The following is a 22271-nucleotide window of genomic DNA, read 5'->3' as shown; positions in this document are numbered from 1 at the left end:
ACTTTTTTGTTTCCTCTTTAATTTCGTGGAGAACCCATCCATATTTTAGTAGGATGTTCTTTAATCTCCAAGTATGTATGGTCTTGTCAAAGTTTTTCTTATGATCGATTTCAAGTTTCCTAGTGTTGTGGTCTGAAAATATGCACAGTATGGTCTCAATGTTTTTGTACTTGTTAAGGGCTGACTTGTGACCCAGGCTGTGATCTATTCTGGAGAATGTTCCATGTGTACTCGAGAAGAATGTGTGTTCTGCTACTTTAGGATGAAATGTTCTGAATGTATCTGTTAAGTCCATCTGGTCCAGCGTGTCATTCAAAGCCAGTGTTTCCTTGTTGATTTTCTGCTTACGTGATTTGTTTATTACTGTAAGATGTATGTGTTGAAGTCCCCTACTCTTATGGTATTATCGTCAATGAAATTTATGTTTGTAATTAATTGATTTATATATTTGGGTGCTACCACATTGGGGGAATATGCATTTACAATTGTTAGATCTTCTTGGTGGATAGACCCCTTTAATAATGGTTTAATGCCCTTCAACTCTTGTTACAGACTTTATTTTTAAATCTAGTTTGTCTGATGTAAGTCAGCTACTCCTGGCTTCTTTTGATGACCATTAGCGTGATAGATGCTTCTCCAGCCCCTTATTTTAATCTGTAGATGACTTTAGGTCTAAAATGAGTCTCTTGTAAGAAGCATATTCCTTGTTTTCTTATCCATTCTGATACCCTATGTCTTGTGATTGGAGCATTTAGTCCTTATCCACTTAGAGTGAGTACTGAAAGATATGAATTTAGTACCATTGTGTTACTTCTAGAGTTGATGGTGCTGGTGATGTTCTCTGGTCCTTTCTAGTCTTTGTTGCTTTTGGTCTTTTTTGTTTTGTTTTGTCTTTTCTCCAAAGAGTCCCGCTTAAAATTTCATGCAGGGTTGGTTTAGTTGTCATGAACTTTTTTATTTTTTGTGTCTCTGGGAAACTCTTTATCACTCCTTCTATTTTGAATGACAGTCTTGCTGGATAAAGAAGTCTTGACTGCATATTTTTCTGATTCACCACGTTAAACACATCCCATCAGTCCTTCTGGGTCTGCAGACTTTATGTGGATACGTCAGCTGCAAACTTGATATGTCTTCCCTGATAGGGTAAGGACTTTTTTCCCTTGCTGCTTTCACAATTCTTTCCTTGTCAGTGTATTTCGTGAAATTTACTAAGATATGCCTTGGTGATGTTCAGTTTTTGTGGAATCTAATGGGAGGTCTCTGTGCTTCCTGGATTTTGACAACTGTGTCCTTCCCAGATTAGCAAAGTGTTCTGGTATGTTGCTCATCTAAACTTTCTGCCCCTTTCTCTCTCTCTTCATGTTTTGGGACTCTTCTGTTTTGGATGTTATTCCTTTTTACTAAGTCACTGAGCTCTCCAAGTCTTGTATCCTGCTCATTGCCTTTGTTCTCTCTTTCTTCTGCTTCCTTATCCTCCATAATATTATCTTCTATGACACTGATTCGCTTCACTGCCTTATGCAGCCTTGCCATCGTGGCATGCATTCATTTTGAATCGCGGTTGTAGCATTTTTACTATCAGCCTGACTAGGATTTATTTCTATCTCTGCAGAAAGGATTCTCAGATGTCTTCTATGCTTTTTCAACCCCAACTAGTATTCACATTCGTGGTTCTTAATTCTAGTTCAGACATCTTACTTTTGTGTGTGTTGACTAAGTCTGTGGCTGTCATATCTTCCTTTTGGGGTTAAGTACTTTGTTTTGTCACTTTGAAGGAAGAAAAAAATTAAGAAAATAAAAATTTAAAATTAAAATTTTAAAAGAAAACAAAAAGCCAAAGAAGGAAGCTAGATCCTAGGTGTGTTTTGATTTGCGTGTTGAAAAACGTCTCGGTAGAATAGAGAGGAAAGGGAAAGGAAAGGAGAAAAAGTAAGAAAAATTTTTAGAAATTAAAAACAATATATAATAAAGTAGAATAAAATAAAATACAAAAACGATATAAAATAGGAACTTAAAAAATAAAAAAAAACAAATTTAAAATAGAACTATTTTTTTTCTGTATCCAAGAAAAAGAAAGAAAATAAAAGGGAAACAAATTTAAGCTATAACAGAAGCAACGAAAATGAGCAAATAAGTGAACCAGCAAACACAATGAAACCCAAATGAAGTGACATTCAGTTTCCCTTAGAACTGAAACGATGAAGCCTCCTCTATTTCATGCACTAAGCAGGTGGAGTGACTTGTGCTGGTCTTCTGGGGGGTGTGCTTGGAGGGCACAGTTGGGCAGGGTTGCTGTAATGGCTCCATTCTCCACTAGGTGGCAGTGCTTAGGTTACCGTGGTGGATCAGTGTATCACCCATGTGCATGTGTGGGAAAGGTGGAAATGGGTTCACCCAGTGTCATTCTTTGGCACAGGGATTTGTTCTCTCACTGCCCCACTAGCAAGCACCCCTCCTTGGCTGCAGACCTCCGCCCCCTCTACACCTCTACCCTGTCCATGTCTAGCTGTCCACCTTCCAGGTGAAACCTCTCTCCAGAGTTTTATCTAAGACAGGGTTGTGTTTCAGAACCCCACGTTTCAGAGACCCCTTGCTTCAATCTGCACTGACTCTCTGGGGGAGGGTGTTGCTGAGCAATAGCCGGGTGCCGGCTTGCCTCAGAAAAAGTTCATGTGATTGCATAGCGGCAGAGGTTCAAAGATTATGGGAAATCATAACACACAGCTAGCTCCAGATTTTTGTTGCACTCTGGCATCTTTGTCCCATTACCAGCAAATGTAGCTCTTCTCTGAGGTCCTCTGGGACCTTTGCCCCCAGTGAAGCTATATGGCCCCTACCAACTGCACTCCAAGCAGGGGAACAGCTTCTCTCTGTAGAGCACATAGACCGTTTAGACAGCACTGCCTGCTCCTGGGGATTCGCCCCACTTCCTCACCAGAGCACCACCAGGCTCTGAGCTCTGAAACGACAGACTCCGCTTTACTGTTTATAGAAACCTGGCAGTACTGACTACCTCTCCTTTCCCCCTGTCAGTGGCTTTGGGGGACAGATTTCTTGTTCAGTCCCCTACGCGTATTTTCACTCTTTCTGTCTCTTTTTTCCAGCTACTTTCAGGGGGGAGTGCTTTTCTTTCAGGATCCCAATGCACCACATTCTCCCCCTTTCTTTCTCTCTGTCTTCTCTCCATGAAAATGGCTCCCTACTCTCTTCATCTTTTCTCCCCTCAGTTCACCTCTCTGCCCTGCATAACCGCCGACTTCTGTGCCTTAGGTTATGCAGATTGTTGCATTAAGATCAATTTCCTAGGCGTTCTAAATGATCTGGTGCTTCTCTAGCTGCATTTTAGGGATGAGACAAACTCAGTCTCCATGCCATTCCAACACCTTAACTCCTCCCACCCATGAAGTAACTTTTAAAAGGTGATACTTTGTAAGTTTGAGAGCCAGGAGTAATTACAGAGCTGATGGACTGCAGACCTCATTGACTGAAGTATGAAATTACATTTATGTGATTCCTTACCACTCCTCTAGAACTAAAGCTACTCTCACTGCCTTTGATATCATAGATCTTTCTAGAAGTTTGCACCAAGTGTGTCCTTCCATAAATGATCTACACTTTTATTTATCATTTCATACTTTCATATTTTTGCCATGAAATCAACATCCTTTTTCAGGTGCTAAATAAGTGCTTTTTAAAAATACTGGTTTTGTTGTTGTTGTTGTTGTTGTTTTGTTTGTTTGTTTTCACCATTGTTCATGCTTTGGATAAGTTAATGTGTCACATAATGTTTTGCAATGTATAAAATAGTCCTTTTAAAATTCAATGAATCTCAGAATTCCACAATTTTCAACATAAAATATCACTTGATAGCATTATGTTACCCTTTAGTAAAGAAATCTAAATCCCCTAAGAAAAGTCACTTGTTACAGGAAATTCCTATATGTGCTAAAACTAGTATTTCCTAATCTTACAGCACTCTATTTTTAACCAATAATGGATTTTCAATCGTCACAAAAAATGGTGCAACAGTATTTCTCTAATACAGCCTTTAATTTTAATCTGGCTATTCTAATAGTGTTCCAAGGTATCCCTGGAATCTGACCTTACATTAATGAGGTCAGTATTATCCTTGAATTATTTTCTTCTTCACTTATGTATTGTTTACACTTTCCCAACCATTACTACAGTGTCAAACATTGTGTCACTGTAAAACCCTGTTATTCTGTCACGAAATACTTATTTAAGCTCTAAGGGAAGTGGAGCGAGATTTTACATTGTTCCACTTCAAATGAGCAGTATCCCTCACCCTGCACCCCACCTGGTGTCACTGTACTAGCAATGTCGTCAGCACATGACACACACTCTTGATCAAGACCTTCAGGGCAGGTCCATTCAGCACTGTGCCTGACACTACTCAGCTGCAGAGACGAACAACCCAAGACTAACCTGGGCAGAACTCAGTCAGGTTAAGGAGTCACAAAGACGACGAGTGAAACCTAAGAGCATTAATAGATCCATTTCAGTAACTGAGCAGGAAACGGCCCATGCGGAATTCAATCTTCAAGTTGCTTCTCAGGAGCTTCAAGGGACTGACAAGAACTATCTCTGCAAAGGTAAAACATTTAATACAGACAGGTATATCTGTTTCGGGATGTGAAGTTGGGGTGCACAGGTGTAGGGAAAGAGTAGGAAATGATCTCACGTAGTTTTCATTTGTGAGGATTAGAACTGGAAGTTGGAATATGGTAGTGTCCTTGAAGTCTGGGGACTCACTTTGTTCTGGTGTTACAATCCACACTGTTTGCCAACCTGTCATGGAGTAGTATGTTGACTGTCAATGCAATGGTATATTCTAAGTGAAGATTACAATGGTAGATATAGGTTTGGTGTCCGAGTTTGTACATTTGATTCTCTGCAGGTTCTTGCTTCTCTTGTTTGTAAATTTCCTAAATGATTATTTCCATGCATCTTTTGTCAGTGTTTTCATTTCTCTTTTGCCCAGGGAGGTACATTGCTGAGGTTCTGGGAATCATCTGCTGATGATTGATGTTCACTGTGGTAAAAATAAACGTTATTCCCTGTAAGTCAGTGTTTGAATGACTATTAGGGAGTTTTTCACGTTAATATCATCAGTTCTTTGAAATATTATATAACATATGGAATTGTATTATCCAATTTTAATGTACGCATTTCTAAATGTGGAATAGTTATTCTGAATTTATCTAAAGTAAAAATACCACACGATGTTTAAGGGAGTATTAAACACTTTTCAGAATTTTTATAACTTCAAGGCAAGTTATTTGAGAGACTTTATTGATAGATACAAATGAACCCTTGAGTTTGGTTAAACCAAATACTGTAAGAGATGGTGAAGTTTGGTTCATTAAGCTTTTGAATTATTTCCCCCCCTCATGTTCACTACTTTATTAAATTTTTACTGGTAAAATCAATTTTATTGCAGCATTTTCTAATTCTAAATAATATACCAAATTTCAAACTAAGAAACTCAACTTATTGTGATCACTTAATTTCATGTTATATTTCTTGAGGATTATTTTAATGTTCAAGCTACTGAAGGACCAGAGCAGAACAAAACGTCCCTGGAAACAAAGATCCAGAAAGGTACAACATCCCTTGAAAATTCTGTTATTAGTTTAGTGTCTATCTAGCTCTATCTCCAAGTAGGCAAAGATGATAACAGATTCTTTTGGAAAAAGTGAATTAGAAAATTGTTTAATGAACTTTCAGAAATAATGATTCTAGGAGAGTATAACTTCTTAGGCAACAATATGAAGAAATACTCATTTAAAATCAGCTCACCCGTTGTTAACAATTGCCTCACATGTTCTCCTCCTATAACATGATAAAAGATAAGTCATTCCATAAAGATGTTCGTGTTCAGTGATTCTCAGGACATGTAGAGTTGGACATTGTTGTGGTTCCTTTATATGGGCATATAAATTAGGGGATGAAAGTCTGTCTCTTCTCTCAGTGTGTGTGTGTATGTGTGTGTGTGTGTGTGTGTGTGTGTGTGTGTGTGTGTGTTTTGCTTTAATTTTACCAGCTTGTGAGGGTATATGAATATGTTACGTACATTTATGTGTATCCATATACAGTACGTAAATTTTCATTTTTTAATAGTGAAAGCTTTTTGGATATCTCATAATCTCTCTCCAGCATGTCTCTGTTGTCATTGTCTGAAAGAGTGGTTTACATATTCCAACAATTGCTATTACATTAGCACTGAGAGAAAATCATGGAAGGAGAGTTTGACGTCCTGTGCTTCTAAGAACTCTAACCTGCTCTACTATGATGATGAAGAGGACAAAGTAAGTTTTCAGATGTTTCCAGATTCTATTAAAAGCTTGTGAGTGACTATTACGCTGTAGAGTTCATCCATAGTGACATATGTATTTGTAGTTTATTTATTTTAAAGTCTTTAATATTCCACATGTTGACTGTATGACACATTATTTATATTCTTATACCTTGAATGTACATTTGATAATTTCCAGTTCTTACTTTTCATAGAACCCTGTGTCTCTAGAAATTCTCTTTTTCCTGAAACAAACTTTACATTTAATTTGACAACATATCAAGGAAATTAGGCATTTGTGCAAATTGATTACAAAATATGTAGAATTACACAAATACCAATCACATCATGGGACAGAAGTTTACAGCCTTTACCAGTCCTGCCCATTTTAATTTTATGAGATATTTCTGCCTATTTGGGGGCTTTATACCAATGGAATCATTCAGTGTGCATTTTTACATGTGTCTCCTTTCTCTGTCAGATGGTATTTGTATTCCATGTATATTAACACATTTGTCTATAGTTTGTGAAATTTCAACCCTCTTATATGAATATGACATTTTCAAAACCATTCTCAGTAATTTAGTTACTTTTTATTATGTGGGTATTATGAATAATTGTGTTATGAAAAGTCTTTCCTATATTTTCCTCCACATATCATATTTATAATCCTTTATTATATATAACTACATCTTACAGAGCAGATTTATGTAATATAAATGTTATGGTTTTCATAATAAAATAATAACCTATAAATACAACATAATTATATTTATGTATAATTGTAATACACTTTCCTGTAAGCATTAGTCTGAAATTGTACAGTCATTGACATGTGGAAATTTCAATATATTAAATTTTCCAAACATCTTTTATTGTATTGTGTAAATATCCATTGTACCAACTAGTCTTTTGATCCAAATCTCAGTAGTCTCAGTAAAAGTAATTAATAATTTCTGATGGTTATACACAGTACCATTTTTCTGTGTTGTAAATATTAAGGCCATTCTCTTTTGTGAGAAAGAGAAGTACTGGGCTGTGTCTCTTGCCCGTTTCTCCAGGATGGTGCCTTTTTTCACCTATAAAAGCCTTTGTCATATTTTAGATATGAGCTCTTTCTCGAGTTTTTAAGATGAAAATATTTGTGACATGCATTTTTACTCTCATAATGGAGTCTTTTAATGATCAGGATTGTATTTATTTACTTTTTGATATAATTTATTGTCAAGTTGGCTAACATACATTGTATAGAGTGTGCACTTGGTCTTGGGGGTAGATTCCCATGATTGATTGCTTACATACAACCCCCCAGTGCTCATCCTAGCAAGTGCCTTCCTCAATGCCCATCACCCATTTTTCTCTCTCCCCCACCGCGATACCCACCCCTAGTTTGTTCTCTGGATTTAAGAGTCTCTTGTGAGTTGCCTCCCTCTCTCTCTGTTTGTAACTATTTTTCCCCCTTCCCTTCCACCTTGGTCTTCTGTTAAGTTTCTCAACATCCAAGTATGAGTGGAAACATATGATATCTGTCCTTCTCTGACTATTTCACTCAGCATAATACCTTAAGCCGCATAGTTTCTTTGGTCAATCTTCTTTTCTTTTCTATTTCCCCACTTCCTTCTTTATGTCCCTTTCTCTCCCTCTAGAATGATCAGAATTTTAATGTTACCATAGTCCTACTTAGCACTTGGTGTGTTACAATCATTACTATGGACCTATTTCAGAAGTTACTGATAGTTCATGAGTATTATTTCCTATATTATTTTCCTGGACTCACCTTTTTCTTTATTTCTTTGTCTTTTAACTTTTCATTATGTTTATGATCCAGTTAGAATTTATTTTTTGTGATGCTATATTTCTGATGCTGTGAGATAAAAGTGAAGGTTATAGTTTTCTACATCATTACCTCTGTGACGGAGCATCATTCAGAGCAAAGTAGGTCTCATCTTCATAAATAACTTTATATACATGAAGTTCTGTATGTACACATATGCTCTAATCTCCTTTATATAAAAAATATGGATATTATATATCTTCATATAGATAATTACATATTCACAGGTCACTGTCTATACAGTCTGTCACAACCCTCAGCAGTTGGAGTAAAATGTAGAGACTTACTTGCCTTTATGGCCCCTTACCGTGTCCCAATTATAATGTGTCCTAATATTTCTCTACTTACTTTGAGAATCACATGGAATTTATAATTTTGCTCCAACTGATATTTTGCTTCAAATATCAAACAATTTAGAGAACACAGTGAAGGAAAGTCCATTATACCTATGAGAGTTTTATTCTTTCTTTTGTTCTCTCTTTCTTCCCGATGATTCAAGATGCCTTCTTTTGCCATTTCTTCTCTTTAGGAGTTCCTTCAGAGTGGGTCTGGTGGTGATACATTTTCTCAGTTTTTCTTTATCGAAGAATGTCTTGATTTCCCCTGCATGCCTGTTGATTTTTCTGGTGGATAGTCAATGGGTTTTATTATTTTTTTTTTATCAAAAAACAATGTTTTCTTTTTGTTTTTGTTTTGTTTTGTTTTGTTTTTAGAATCACGCAGTTAGTGTCTACAACTTTTCTGTCTTCCTAGCAGCCATTTTTGTGTTATTTTGACTGGAGAGAAAAAACATTGTGGAGACTTGAGTGTGTACCTGTTGGTGTCTGTGGTTTGCTAGGCTCTCTGACACCAGTCTATGTGAGGTAGAGGGAAATTCCGGGGAGCTCACCACCATGCCATTCCTCGGGTCTCCGGTGCTGGGATCTGTCAGCTTTCTCATTACCTTTCTAAATCTTATGTCATCTTATGTATAATGCTCAGAGATTGTAGCTGTATTGGTGGGAGGACTAGGGAAAAGTCTATCCACTCTTTCTTTCCAGAACAGGAATCTTGTCTGTGGTGGTTTTATTTTGAACGCTCCTAAAGTTAATAGTGTTCAGCATCGTTTCCTGTACTCACTTGCCATCTATACATGGTGTTTGGTGAAGTATCTACTGGAAATTTTTGCTAATAATTTTACCTTTTTTCATTGTATTTTGAGCATTCTTTATGTACCCTGGCGGCAAGTCTTTTATTAGATGTTTGCTTTGTAAATGTTTCTTCACAAGTTTATGACTTTCTTATCTCTTCAAAGAGCAGATATTATCTTGATGAACTACATTTCATCAATTCTTCTTTTATAGATTATGCTTTTGACATTCTGTCTAAAAAATCTCTCACCAACTGTAGGTCATGCGTTTTTTATAAAACATTTGAACGTTTTTATGTGTGATCAATTTTGAGCACTTTAATGTAGTAAAAAGTATATAATCATTAATCATATTTGATAGTCCATTGTTTCCAGAACATGTGTTGAAAAGACTCTACTTTCTCAACTGAATGGCTTTGCATTTTGGTGGAATTGTGCATTTCGTATTGTGTGGGTACAAATGTTGCCTTTCTCATCTGTTTAATTAATGTCCTTATGTATTTTTATGTCTGTTTTGTACTTGAAAGATCATCTTTTTTACTTTAAATGTTTATTAATTTATTTTGAGAGAGTGAGAACGCAAGCAGAGGGTGGGGCAGAAAGAGAGGGAGAGAGAGGCAGAGAATCCCAAGTAGGGTCCATGGTGTCAGCACAGAGCCTGACTTAGGGCTCCATCTCAGGAACCATGAGCAGTAATCAAGACTCAGAGGCATAAATGACTGATCTAGCCAGGTGCCCGCAAAATTGTCCTTTTTTAAACGGTGAATTTATTCAAGTTCACTTTCAGAACTATGGTACCTATTCAGGATCGTTGCATGGATGTTTCCTATTCATTTCTATCTTTCTAAACGTTTTATTTAATGTTTATTATTTATTTATTTATTTTGTGTGAGAGAGAAAGTGCATGGGAGAGGGTCAGAGAGAGAGAGAGAGAGAGAGAGAGAGATGGAGACAGAATAACTTCCCAGCAGGTTCTGCTCTGTCAGTGCGGAACCCAATGCGGAGCTCAAACTCTAAACCCTGAATCATGACCTGAGCCCAAATCAAGAGTTGGACACTCAACCAATGAACTGCCCAGGCACCCCTTTAGAAAGGTTTTTTAAAAATAAAAATAAATATTAGTTTTATCATTTACCTTCTGTATCACGGAAATCGCATCAATTGATCTTCTTTGCTAATGTGATAAATGAAGATTCTTTATGGCTTTTCAAATGTAATTACAAATGGCACTACTTCAATAAATCTGCTTATCATTGTCCTGATATGTAATTTCCTTCTCTTTTTAGTATTCCCATCAAAATCTATATGACACATATTTTATTAGCCTCCTTTTCTGACCTTACAATGATTTCTTTTTGCTTTTTAAACTGGCATTACATTTTTCTTTATTCATAAACATTTAAATACTTTCTAAGTGAGTGTGAAAAGTTTTCTGAATTACAGACAAAATTGTATTAGAAATTTTATTAAAAAATTTTTTTTGAACATTTATTTATTTTTGAGACAGAGAGAGACAGAGCGTGAACAGGGAAGGGGCAGAGAGAGAGGGAGATACAGTATTGGAAGCAGGTTCCAGGCTCTGAGATGTCAGCACAGAGCCCGATTGGGGGGCTGGCGGCGGGGGGGTCTCGAACTCTCTCACGGCGAGATCGCGACCTGAGCCCAAGTTGAACGCTTAACAGACTGAGCCACCCAGGCGCCCCCTGTATTAGAAATTTTAAGACACTTCTGATATTTTTTTGTAGTTCTTTTGGTTCACACTGTGTATTTGGTAGGACTTTTTCCAATGTTCCCTCTAGTTTTAAATATATTTGCATTTCTTCATAATATTCTCCTTTGATACTTTTACTGTGGTACAAGGCACATACAGATGGGTCACATGGTACACGTGCCAACAGAGGGCCGAGTTTTCAGTGTCACACTACATGGAATGAGAAAATGAATATTACCAACACTGCGAAATGCCCCTATCAACTTCTTGTCTGGCTTTTAAAAACACTTTATAGAAATGGAATCATAGAGTGTGCATATTTTATTTTTAGCATTTTCAGGTGAAGCCAAACTTGTGTGGTTCATCCGTATGTAGCTGCATGAAGTTGTCAGTGGTCCACATCTCTTTGCTGTTCTGTTGTCTGATTGTCCTACGTTGCATTCGCCCATTCTATTGCGGATGCTCTTGGATATTTGGGTATTGGTCATTTGGGGCTGCTTTGAGTTATTCTACTATACATCCTTCACAATCAGCTTTTAGCTAAATGTATGTGTGTCATTTCTTCCTTCTATAACCTTACCTGGCTCCTCTCTTATTGCTGCTTGAGAGGGAAGCAATCGAGATCGTGCATTGATAACATTCTTCCTTTTTGTGTGATTGACAAAGGTACCCATTGTCTGTAAACACTACTTTAGCTTCATCCTAAAAGCTTTGATGTATTCTCAGTTTATTATCATCCAGTACAAGGTAATTTCTCTCATCCAGGACAAGATACTTTCCAAGGTTTCATCTTTGAACTGTACATGTTTCAGAAGTCTCTCACTTCCCATATGTTAGGAAATTTCCCAGATTTCTTTCCATTGTTTCTTCTCATTTATTTCCTTGTCTTCAGAGGAAATACTTTGAATATTTCCATGCTTCTGTCCTTAAACTTTTTGATCCCTATGGATGACCTAGAATACTTTCTATATATGTCGGTTAAGTCAAGCTGGTTCCACTGTTTTGACAGTCTTCCACAGTCGTCCTGCTTTTGTGACAACCTGGTCTTACTGAAGGAAGAGATTTCAGTCTTCAGCTATACTCATTGAATTGTTTGTTTACCTTTCTAATTCTGTCAGTTTCTATTTCCTGTGTTTAAGGGTTCTGTTCTTAGGTAAATAATATATGTTTTTAATTGTTTGATCTTCCTCTTATATTGACAGGCTTTACATTTGGAAATGTTTCTTGTACTTTCTATTACTATTTCTTGTTTTAACAGCTGCTTTGATATTAGAACAGCCATTTCTGCTCACATCTTTGCTTACTGTTAGTAGGGTCTACTTTTTGTTATCCCTTTATTTTCACCTATTTGTGTCTTTGAATGTACAGTGTGTCTGTTACAGACAGCGTATAGGTGGGTATTAGTCTTTTATTCAGGATGACACTTTCTATCTTATAATTGGAATATTTATTTAATTCACATGAGTATAATTACTGGGAAATTTGGATTTAAGTATCCCATTTCCTCTTTATTCTATACTTATCTCTTGTTTGCCTCTTCCACATTACCTCATATCTTTTGTATTAAACACATGCTACATTAGTGTTGCATTTTACTTCCTCTATTGTTGTCTTTAGTATATTCTTAAGTTATTTCCTTAGCAATCGTTGTAGGTATTACAAATCTATCTTTTGTTTGTTTTTGTGGAGATGATATTGGCATCTAACATTGCATACATTTAATGCTGACAATATGTTCATTTGATAAATTTATGTTTTGCCATATGATTACTATGGCCATGTTAGATAACACCTTTTCATGTCACATATTTATCATTTTTTGTATGTGTTGAGAGAAGCTAAGAATTCGTCTTAGCAACTTTGAAGTTTATAATACAGCAATGATGTCTGTAATCACTATGTTGTACATTACACCTCCAAAAATTATCTACTAGCTGTAAATTTGTATTCTTTTTTTTTAAATTTCAATGTTTATTTTTTGAGAAAGGGGGAGAGAGACAGACATGATTGGTGGAGGAGCAGAGAGAGAGGGAGACACAAGACCTGAATCAGGCTCTAGGCTCTAAGCTGTCAACACAGACCCCGATGTGGGGCTCAAACTCAGAAACCATGAGATCATGACCTGAACTGAAGTCAGACGCTTAACCGACTAAACCACCCAGGAGTCCCGTAAATTTGTGGTCTTAAACATCTTCACAAACCCCCAACCCACAGTCCCTGATAAACACATTCTAATCTTTGTTTTTACCAGTTCAGTCTATTAGATTTCATGCGAAAGACAATGCAGTATTTGTCTATTTCTGTGTGATTTTCGTCCCTTACCATAATGCCTTCAAGGTCCATCCATTTGTTACAAATGGCAAGATTTCTTTCTTTCTCCTGGTTAAATAATATTTCAGTGTGAGGATATGTGTGTGTCTGTGTGTTTGTACTTGTATATATATCACAATTTCTACAACTTATGCTGGTTCCCAGATACTCAGGCTCCTTCCATTTCTTGGCTATTGCAAATAATGTTGCAATGAGCATGGGTGTGTAGCTATACCTTTGAGATGCTGATCACTTACTTTGTTTATTTTGAAAAAAATTTTAATGTTTATTATTTTTGAGGTCTGGAGGGGCAGAGAGAGAGGGAGACACAGAATCTACAGGAAGCTATAGGCTCTGAGCTTTCAGCACAGAGCCTGATGTAGGGCTCATTCATATGAACAAGGAGATCGTGACCTGAGCTGAAGTTGAACACTCAACCGAATGAGCCACCCAGGTGCCCCACTGATCACTCTCTGAAACACATACGTAAGAGTGACATGCTATTTTCCATTGTGGCAGAACCAATTTACATTTCCTCCAAAGGACTGGAGGAATTGCAATCCCAAAGAATTGCATTTCCCTGATTCTTGATATTGAACACCTTTCATGTACTTATTGGCCATTTGTATGCCTTCAGAAAAATGTATACTGAGGCACTTAGCCCATTTTTGACATTGGATTTCTCTCTTTGTTTTTATTCTGTTGTATGAGTTCTTTATATATATTGGATATTAGTCCCTTATCTGATATTGCTTTACAGATATTTTCTTCTCTTCTCTCCGTGATCCTTCAACTATTTGATTATTTTCTTTGCTGGGCACAAGGTCTCTAGTTTAATGCAGTCCCTCTTTTATTTTTTAGTTTCTTTTGCTGTGATTTTTATATCTTATCCCTGAAATCATTGCCTACGCCAAAGTCAAGGGTCTTTTTCCTTTGGTCTATACCAGTGATTTTATATTTGTTATATATTTTAATGTCATCAATTTTTGTCTTTTTGTTTCAATTTAATGAAATCCAATTAACATTTCTGTAGGGCATGTCTAATGTCTTCTGACACATGGCTTTAACAACCACCACTGGAGTCATGCTGCTGCTTTCCCCAGACTGCCATCTGTGGCGAAAGTTTGATGCACCATCTTCTCGGATGCCGGGAGATCTATCTCTTCTTCATTTCTGAATGACAGCTTTGCTGAGTAAGGGATTCTTGGTTGATTTTTTTCCCCTTTGACCACTTTCAGAATGTCATCCCTTTGTCTCCTGCTTTCTACAGGAAGAAGATCTTGTGAGATGATCCTTTTTGGGGTCTGGTATGGCAAGCTGACCTCTGAGCCTTCACAGCAGTATTGGATCTGTTGCCCAAGATCAGGCACAGATGGAACTACCAAAGCAATTGGCTTTTGGTGCATAGGTTCATTTGTTGTGGCTGTGGTGCTGGGGTCTCAGTTGTAGACATGTGTAGATATTCCACGCAAAATGTACCTGTGTCTCAGTGGCTCACCATTGCGACTCTGGCTAGCAGAGGATTGTAGCAAGTACAGAGGCCCTGGATGACAAGGTTCATTGGTGACTGGGGCCATGGGCAGTGTGTGGTAGTAGCATATGCTGGGGATGGGGAGTCCAAGTTTCCACTCTGTCCCAAGTGGCAAGTCCAAGATAGCAGCAGCATGATCCAGTGGTGGCTTGTGAAAGCCATGTGTCAGGACCCAGGGATCTGGACACAGACCTCTAGATTCTTGGTCTCCAATGACAGCTAAGGCTTTCAATGGACGCTGAAAGTGTGTCTGGGGATGTAGCGGTATAGCAGCAGCAATGATGATTCAGAGCCCTACATTTGGACCGGAGAGAAGAGACTCAAGGCAGTGGTGACTTGGCCTACCAATGAAAGGTCAGAGCCTTGAGCTACCATAGGTGGAGAAAAGTCTTCAGGTGTTAGCCATGGCAGTTCAGTGTCTAGGCCTGGGAGGTTTTGGGTTTCCAAACAGCAAGAGCATCCTTGGCAATGAAGACACAGGGTATTAAATGGAACATGGTGAGTGGGGCTCAAGGCAGCAAATATCTGCACCCATAGTGGCAGTTAAGGCACACCTTAGGATCTGGGGTCAGGTTTCAGGAAATAGCCCCAGTAATGTGACACAATGCCCTAAGCTGGGACCAAGAGTGGGCAAAAATCAGACGCAGTTCTAGTCTTGTATACATGACGTGCTATGGCCACCAATCCCTAAGAGCAGAATTGGAGCCCTTGAAGGCAAGTCTCATCATAGCAACACCTCCATCCTCTGGGAGGAGGTGTAGAGGGCACACTCTGGGCTGCTCAAACAACTGGGATTAGAATGGACAGGCCCCTTCTGTTGCAAAAGCTGCAGACATCCCCATAGTTGAAGCTTAGTGGGTTCTCCTGCTCCCCTTCTTTCCATGAGGTGACTCTCCATGAGGGGATTCCTCCAGGTGCCAAGTGGCTCTCAGCTGCGGGGTTGGGTGATGCAGGCCAAATGCTTCCTTTGCTTTCCTTGGGACCATCCTGTATTTTTGATCGGCACCAGATTTTTGGTGTTTCTTTGTTGTTTAGAGCTTTCCCTGAGCCATTTTTAGTTTGGAGTTGTTTAGTTACTGTTCTGACTGATTTTGTGGGCAGATGAGCATTATGACCTCCTAGTCTCCATCTTGCTCATGGCACTCTTTACACATATACAATTAACTGATTGTCATCTACGCCCCATGAATCCTGACTAATTTCCAATAAAATACATTAAATTACCACTAACAAGCTCCTTTCCACCATCTATTATAGGTATGCCTCAACTTTCCAAAAATTTGGATTACCTCACTTTTCTTCTCTGAAAGCCCTACACCAATACCAGTTTTTGCTGAACAACAGAAATCTGAAGGGGATTTTTGTGTTTAGGACAAAAGGCAAAAAGTGAAAATTGTGTTCAGGGCTAGTTTTACTGTTTAGTGCCAGCTCACACCCCAAGCAGCAAGATTCGTCCTGTCAAGTTCATTTATCAGAAACTATATAATCTGTATATCAGTATCAAGCATAGGTTTGAACTGTATTTTTGAGTGACTGTGCTTCATCTCAATTTATCTTTTGTATCCACTCACAAGGCGTGTCTTGAGGTGTCAGAAAAGCCTAAGGAGGTTATATGTGTTATGGGTTTTGGGGGGGTGGTTGCTTTTTATATCAGGAAATGCTCAATCATTTTTCCATGTAAATCAATGTTATTTGCTTTTTCACTTTACACCATTTCAGCTTCGGAAAGTTTTCATAGGAACAATCTGCTTTCAGAGAGAACGGGAAATCCATCCTTCTACCCACGTTGTAATGAGGCCAGCTAGCACTGGTTACTGAACACCAGTTATTCATCAACGTACCTTCTCTGCTTTCATGATTTCACATTAGAGACCTGAGATGAGGCATTCGTGGTGACTTTGCAACACAAACATTTATAACTGCTAAAAAATATAAGGTATATCGTATACACCCGACCATACAGTGTTATAAGAATGGCCTTGATAATCTTCTTTCTCAACATAATTCAGAGAGAAAAATACACAGGTTTTGAAATTTACTGACACATCTATCGTTTCTGCTGATCTCTATTCCTCCTCGTGGGTATGCATTACCATCTACATCAGTTACTTTTAGCTTGAAGAACATTTCTGAAAGGCAGGGGTACTAAGAAAAATTGTTAAGTTTTGTGTTTGATGTGGGGTCTTTATGCATCTTTTCTTTCTGAAAGACAGCTTTGCTGAATTATAATTCTTGTTTGACAGGTCTTTTTGCTTTGTTTTCTTTTGTTTTGGGTTTTTATGTGTGTGTGCAGGGAGTTGGTTTTGTTGTTGTTGTTTTGTTTTTTTAAGTATTTTCTTGGTGAAACTTATCTATTAATCATATTGTTATTTTCCTAAATATACTGAGTTGTTTTTCTCTTTCTCTTGCTATGATCACCTATTTTTGTTGGCTTCCCTTTCATTTTATTCTTAAGCTGTTGCAAACAAAACACAACAAAACAACATTTACCACATTACCCATGTTAAAAAAATAGACTACTTTGTTAGAGAAGTTTTAGTTTCATAGCAAAACTCAGACATAGCACAGAGGTTTTCTGCATTCCCCTACTGTCTGTGTGTTAATGCACAAGCATTTCGTAGACTCTCTCTTTTTCAAAATCCCTCCATGGGCGGTTCACTTGCTACAACTGATAAACCTGTACTGACACCTCTTTATCACCCAAAGTCCATTGTTTACTCTCAGGTTTACTTGTGATGTTGTGCCTTTTAAAAGTTTGCAAAAATATATAACGACACGTATGGAGTTATACAGAATAGTTTCCCGTCCTTCAAAATGCTCTGTGCTCCACTTATCCATCCTTCCTTCCCCTAAACCCTGTCAACCACTGATCTCTTTACTGTCTCCATAATTTTGTTTTTTCCAGATGGTCATATAGTGGGAATCATACAGTCTCACATCTTACATTGCATTTCACTAGATCATGCATCTTAACCAACGTAAGCACACATGTTAGGAGTGTTAACTATCACATTGTTGCCCAAAAGATATATAGAAACTTCACCTTGTAAAACGGGAACTCAACTCACTGAACAATAATTCCCCTTCTCCTCTTTCCCCTCAACCCTGAGCAATCACTATTCTACTTGCTCTGTCTATCACTTTTACTACTTTGGATACTTCATATAAGTGGAATCATGCAGTTTTATTTTTTACTTCGTATGTATGACTGGCTTATTTCACTTAGCATAATGTCCTGGAGTTTCATCCATACTGTAGTAGGTGATAGGATTTCCCTCATTTTTACAGCTGAATAATACTATAGTGTTATGTGTATACCAAGCTTTCTTTTTCCATTCATCCCTTAGTGGATATTTGGGTGGCTTCTACCCCGTGGCTCTAATGAATAATGCTGCAGTGAACATGGGTGTATATATATCTTTGAATTCTTGCTTTCAGTTCTTTTAGATAGTTTCCTACATGTGGGATTGCTGATTCATGTGGTAATTGTATTTTTAATTCCTTGAAGAAGCTCCCTACACGTCTTCATAGGGGCTGACCAATTTACATTCCCAACAACCATGTGTAAGTCTCCTCCTTTTCGACCTCCTCACTGACACATTTTTAAGAAATGTTTATTTATTTATTTTGAAAGAGAGATAGGGAGAGCAAGCAGGGGAGGTGCCGAAGGAGGGAGAGAGAGAGCATCTGAAAGCAGATCCACACCATCAACAAAAGCCTGATGCAGGGCTAAACCCACAAACTGTGAGATCATGACCTCAACCAAAACCAAGATTCGGACTTTACCAACTGAGCCACCCAGGTGCCCCGACACATTTGTGTGTGTGTATGTGTGTGTGTGTGTGTGTGTGTGTGTGTGTGTGTGTGCATGTTGCATCCATCACAATGAGTGTAAGGTGATAACTCATCGTGAATTTGATTTGCACTTCTCTACTCATTAGGTATATTGAGCATCTTTTCATATGATTTTTACCACTTGTAGATATTCTTTGGAACTTTGTGTATTTCATTTCTTTACCCATTTTTTAATTGTGTTTCTGGTGTTTGCTCTAGTCATTACCGACTTGTAGATTCCTTATGTATTTTAGATGTGATTCCCTTGTTTGATATATGATTTGTAAGTGTTTTTTTTCCACTCTGTATTTTCATTGCTGATCATACCGTTTAATGCACAGAAATGTTTCAGGTTGATATTGCCCACTTATCTACAATGGACTTTTCCTCTGTGTTCTGTGGTTTTGGTGGCAGAGCCAAGAAATCATTGCCAAATACAATGCTGTTTAATATCCCCCCTTCTTTCTTTGAGGAACTTTATAGTTTTACATCTTACATTTATGTCTTTAGTTCATTTGGAGTTAATTTTAGTACACAGTGTAAATGTAAACATCCAACTTCATTCTTCTGCATGTGGATAGTCAGTTTCCAAACACCCTTTGAAAAGGTCCATTGTTTCCCTATTGAATCGTTCTGGCATCCTTATCAAACCTGATTAGACCGATTATATGTGGGTTTGTATCTGGATATTTTTAAGGGATTTTTTCCATGGGGGATTAAAGATCTGTGTCTTTCTTTTCCTTCATCTTGCTGCTTGTATCCTGTTCCAGTCGGAACTATTGTGCAGGGCAGGGGTATGGATTCTGTGGTAGATAATGTGGCGTAAGGCTGATGGAGGTGGAAGACGTGTCACCCAATCCCGATTTTCACACTGAGTTAAGTCACTTCACAATCCACTCTGTTCCCTCAAGACTATTTCTTTGTCCGTATTTGCCAGTGTTCTTTGGTCATTTCATTATGATGTCATGAGACGTGGATTTGTACGTGCTCATTCTGTTAGCAGTTGCTACGTCTCTGGTGCCTATAAATATTTTAAATGATATTAGTAAGCTGTTCATTCGTCGTACCTTAAGATTGTTGTCCTGTTTTTTTTTTTCTGCCTCTTTTCTTCTCACGTTCTACTTAGCCTGAAAGTGGCTTTCCTGACACTGTTTTGAAAGTCTCTGAATTCTGTAAATTCTTCTCTTTTTTCTGTCTCAACCCAAGATATAAATAAATTTTGTTACCCCTCCAATTTCATCAGTTCTTTTTATTGCATCCCAGATTTTCTGTAGAGAAAATTTAGTGAATTTTCCATTTTAGATATTTGTTCACTCAGATTCTCTGTGGTTTCTTCATATACTTTTATTTGTCTATTGATATTTCCTACTTGCTAAATTACTGCCATCACATGCTCCTGTAATTATTTCAACTAAGTTTTCTTATTAGTTTACATATCTTTATAAGTAGGACTTTTCAATGCTTTTTTCTAATATGTGCAACAATTACCCCATTAGAAGTTTCTATGACATATGCTTTCCCTTTGTTGGAAGGTATTTTCCAATTTCTCTTCACATGTTTTAACTTTTTATGTAGACACTTTTTAAAATACAGCTTAGTATATATGCATTCTGTTTCATTTCTACTAGATTTACTATGTTTTTTTGTTGTAAAAACTTTATGGCAGCATTGCTTACCTTTATGACCTTGTGACTTTGAAGCCTTGATGTTAATTACTAGTTTTTTGTTTGTTTGTTTGTTTGTTTGTTTAAGAAAGGATGTGTTCAAACACTGCAGGTCAGTACAGCTTCCACGTTCTGCAGTGTGACATCAGTGCCTGTGTGTGAATGCGGGAGGGGACTGTTCAGACCTTTACTCTCAGTTCCCAAGTGTCCTTGTGCTCTTACTTTCTCCTGGGTTCCTCTTGGTCTCCTCTCCATGTGTGTCTATTTTTTCCATAAGCTAAGAGTGTTAGAAAGCCAATGTCAACTCTTCCATTATATTCTCACATCCAGTATCTTTCCATTACATTTATGGGGGTCACAGTGTTTGACACAAACATAGCAACCTCCGACCAGGACAAGTATGGGTTTTCTTCATCATTACCGAGCGAAATCAGCACATGGAGCTGAAATTCAATGGGTACCCGTCCCATCCCCAGTGCTGATCAGGTCTCCCCCTGTGGCGCCAGCACCCTTGCTCTTTGCAGTTTCTCCCAGTTGTAACAGCTTCAGTCTTCTTATCACCGAGCCAGGGGTGGGCAGGTGGGGAGACACAGGAGCATCCTAGGCGAGAAGATGACAAATGTGCTTCTGACTTGAATCTCCACTGTCCATATTTCATAAGTTACTAACCTTTGATCCATTTTCTAAACTCTAATTGTTTTCACGGTCAGTTTGTCCTCTTCACTTAGTCCTACTAAGATAATTTTATACTTTCGTGTCCACTGTGTAACATTATATTATAATTTGAAAGTGTCTACAAAGGAAGAAAGGATGAACTTTTTGTGTTAGTACAGAATTCAAATGAGTCTAAGAGCTTGTATTTGACTCCCAATAAATTTTATTTTCTCATAGTTTTTGTTGAATTTACTCTCTACTACTACATGGATTAGAGGCTCCCAGAGAAGCAATCATAGTTCACCTGTGCAGCCAAAAGCCTTAACGTTTTCTTCCGAAGTATAAGTCCCATGACAACTTTTTATTTTATGCCTCACAAGAATTGTTCTTAGAAACAAAAACAACAATGTGTGAACAATCGGATAAACACAGTAGTTGAAGGTTTTCCAGAGAAAAATGGTATGGGAAATCTTGAGTTGGAGATATATAAGTATGAGTCAAAATGGATGGTTAATTCATCAAAATACTGTGGTACATTGTAAGAAATATAAGTAATCTTATGGTAAGATTAATGAGATTTAATTCTCTGTATTTCAGGTTGTCAGTATCTTCAGAGATCGACAAGAATTGTCCATATATCGATTTTCGTACAGAAAAAATTAATTTTGCACCATGCTCAGTAAGAAGACGATATGTTTGTAAGCACCAGGCATTGTAGTTACCTCATTTTGGTAGAATGCAGTTTCACCATTGATAAGGAATCCATCACTCATTACTTCAACAGCCATACAATTGTTTTCGTTGCACATTTTGAAGATAATGTTTTTTAGTGTAATTTTCGATTCACAACAAAACTAAGAGGAACTTCCAGAGAACCCTCTATTGCCCCTGTCTGCACACGTGCATGGGGTCTTCCATTATCACCATCATTCACTAGAACGTTTCATTTTTTATCAAGGATGAATCCGTATCAATGCATATATATCACCCAAAGTCCAACGTGTACCTGAGGCTTCATTTTTGTGGTATAGAACTGTTTCTCAAATTTAATTATATTAATGTAAAAAATATATACTGAGGTATATATTATTTGTTTCTTATGCTTTTGCTATTTAGTAACATTAATTATATGTATATGTCTGTATATATATATATATATATATATATATATATATATTACAAATCATGATATTATTGTAAAAATTCTCAACAAAGTGAATAATTCCATTTGTATTTCCAAATTAATTAATTTGTCCTAACCCTTAAAGGACCTCAAATGAGGATTGAA

At 37.5% G+C, this 22271-nt stretch overlaps 1 protein-coding gene across 1 annotated transcript; it reads left to right on the top strand.

Moving 5' to 3' along the window:
* The first annotated feature begins 3993 nt into the window (after positions 1-3993).
* On the top strand, positions 3994-21999 carry LOC144616995 (NKG2-F type II integral membrane protein-like). Its single transcript, XM_078450533.2, is given in 7 exon segments — positions 3994-4084; positions 4419-4613; positions 5003-5080; positions 5569-5622; positions 6178-6329; positions 21221-21324; positions 21581-21999. Coding segments are annotated over 7 exon segments (795 nt in total). The 3' UTR covers positions 21702-21999.
* The last annotated feature ends 272 nt before the right edge of the window (positions 22000-22271 follow it).

Source organism: Panthera onca, chromosome B4 (assembly GCF_046562875.1).
Source record: "Panthera onca isolate mPanOnc1 chromosome B4, mPanOnc1 haplotype 2, whole genome shotgun sequence".
Classification (NCBI taxonomy): Eukaryota; Metazoa; Chordata; class Mammalia; order Carnivora; family Felidae; genus Panthera; species Panthera onca.
This window is presented reverse-complemented; position numbering and strand designations above follow the sequence as displayed.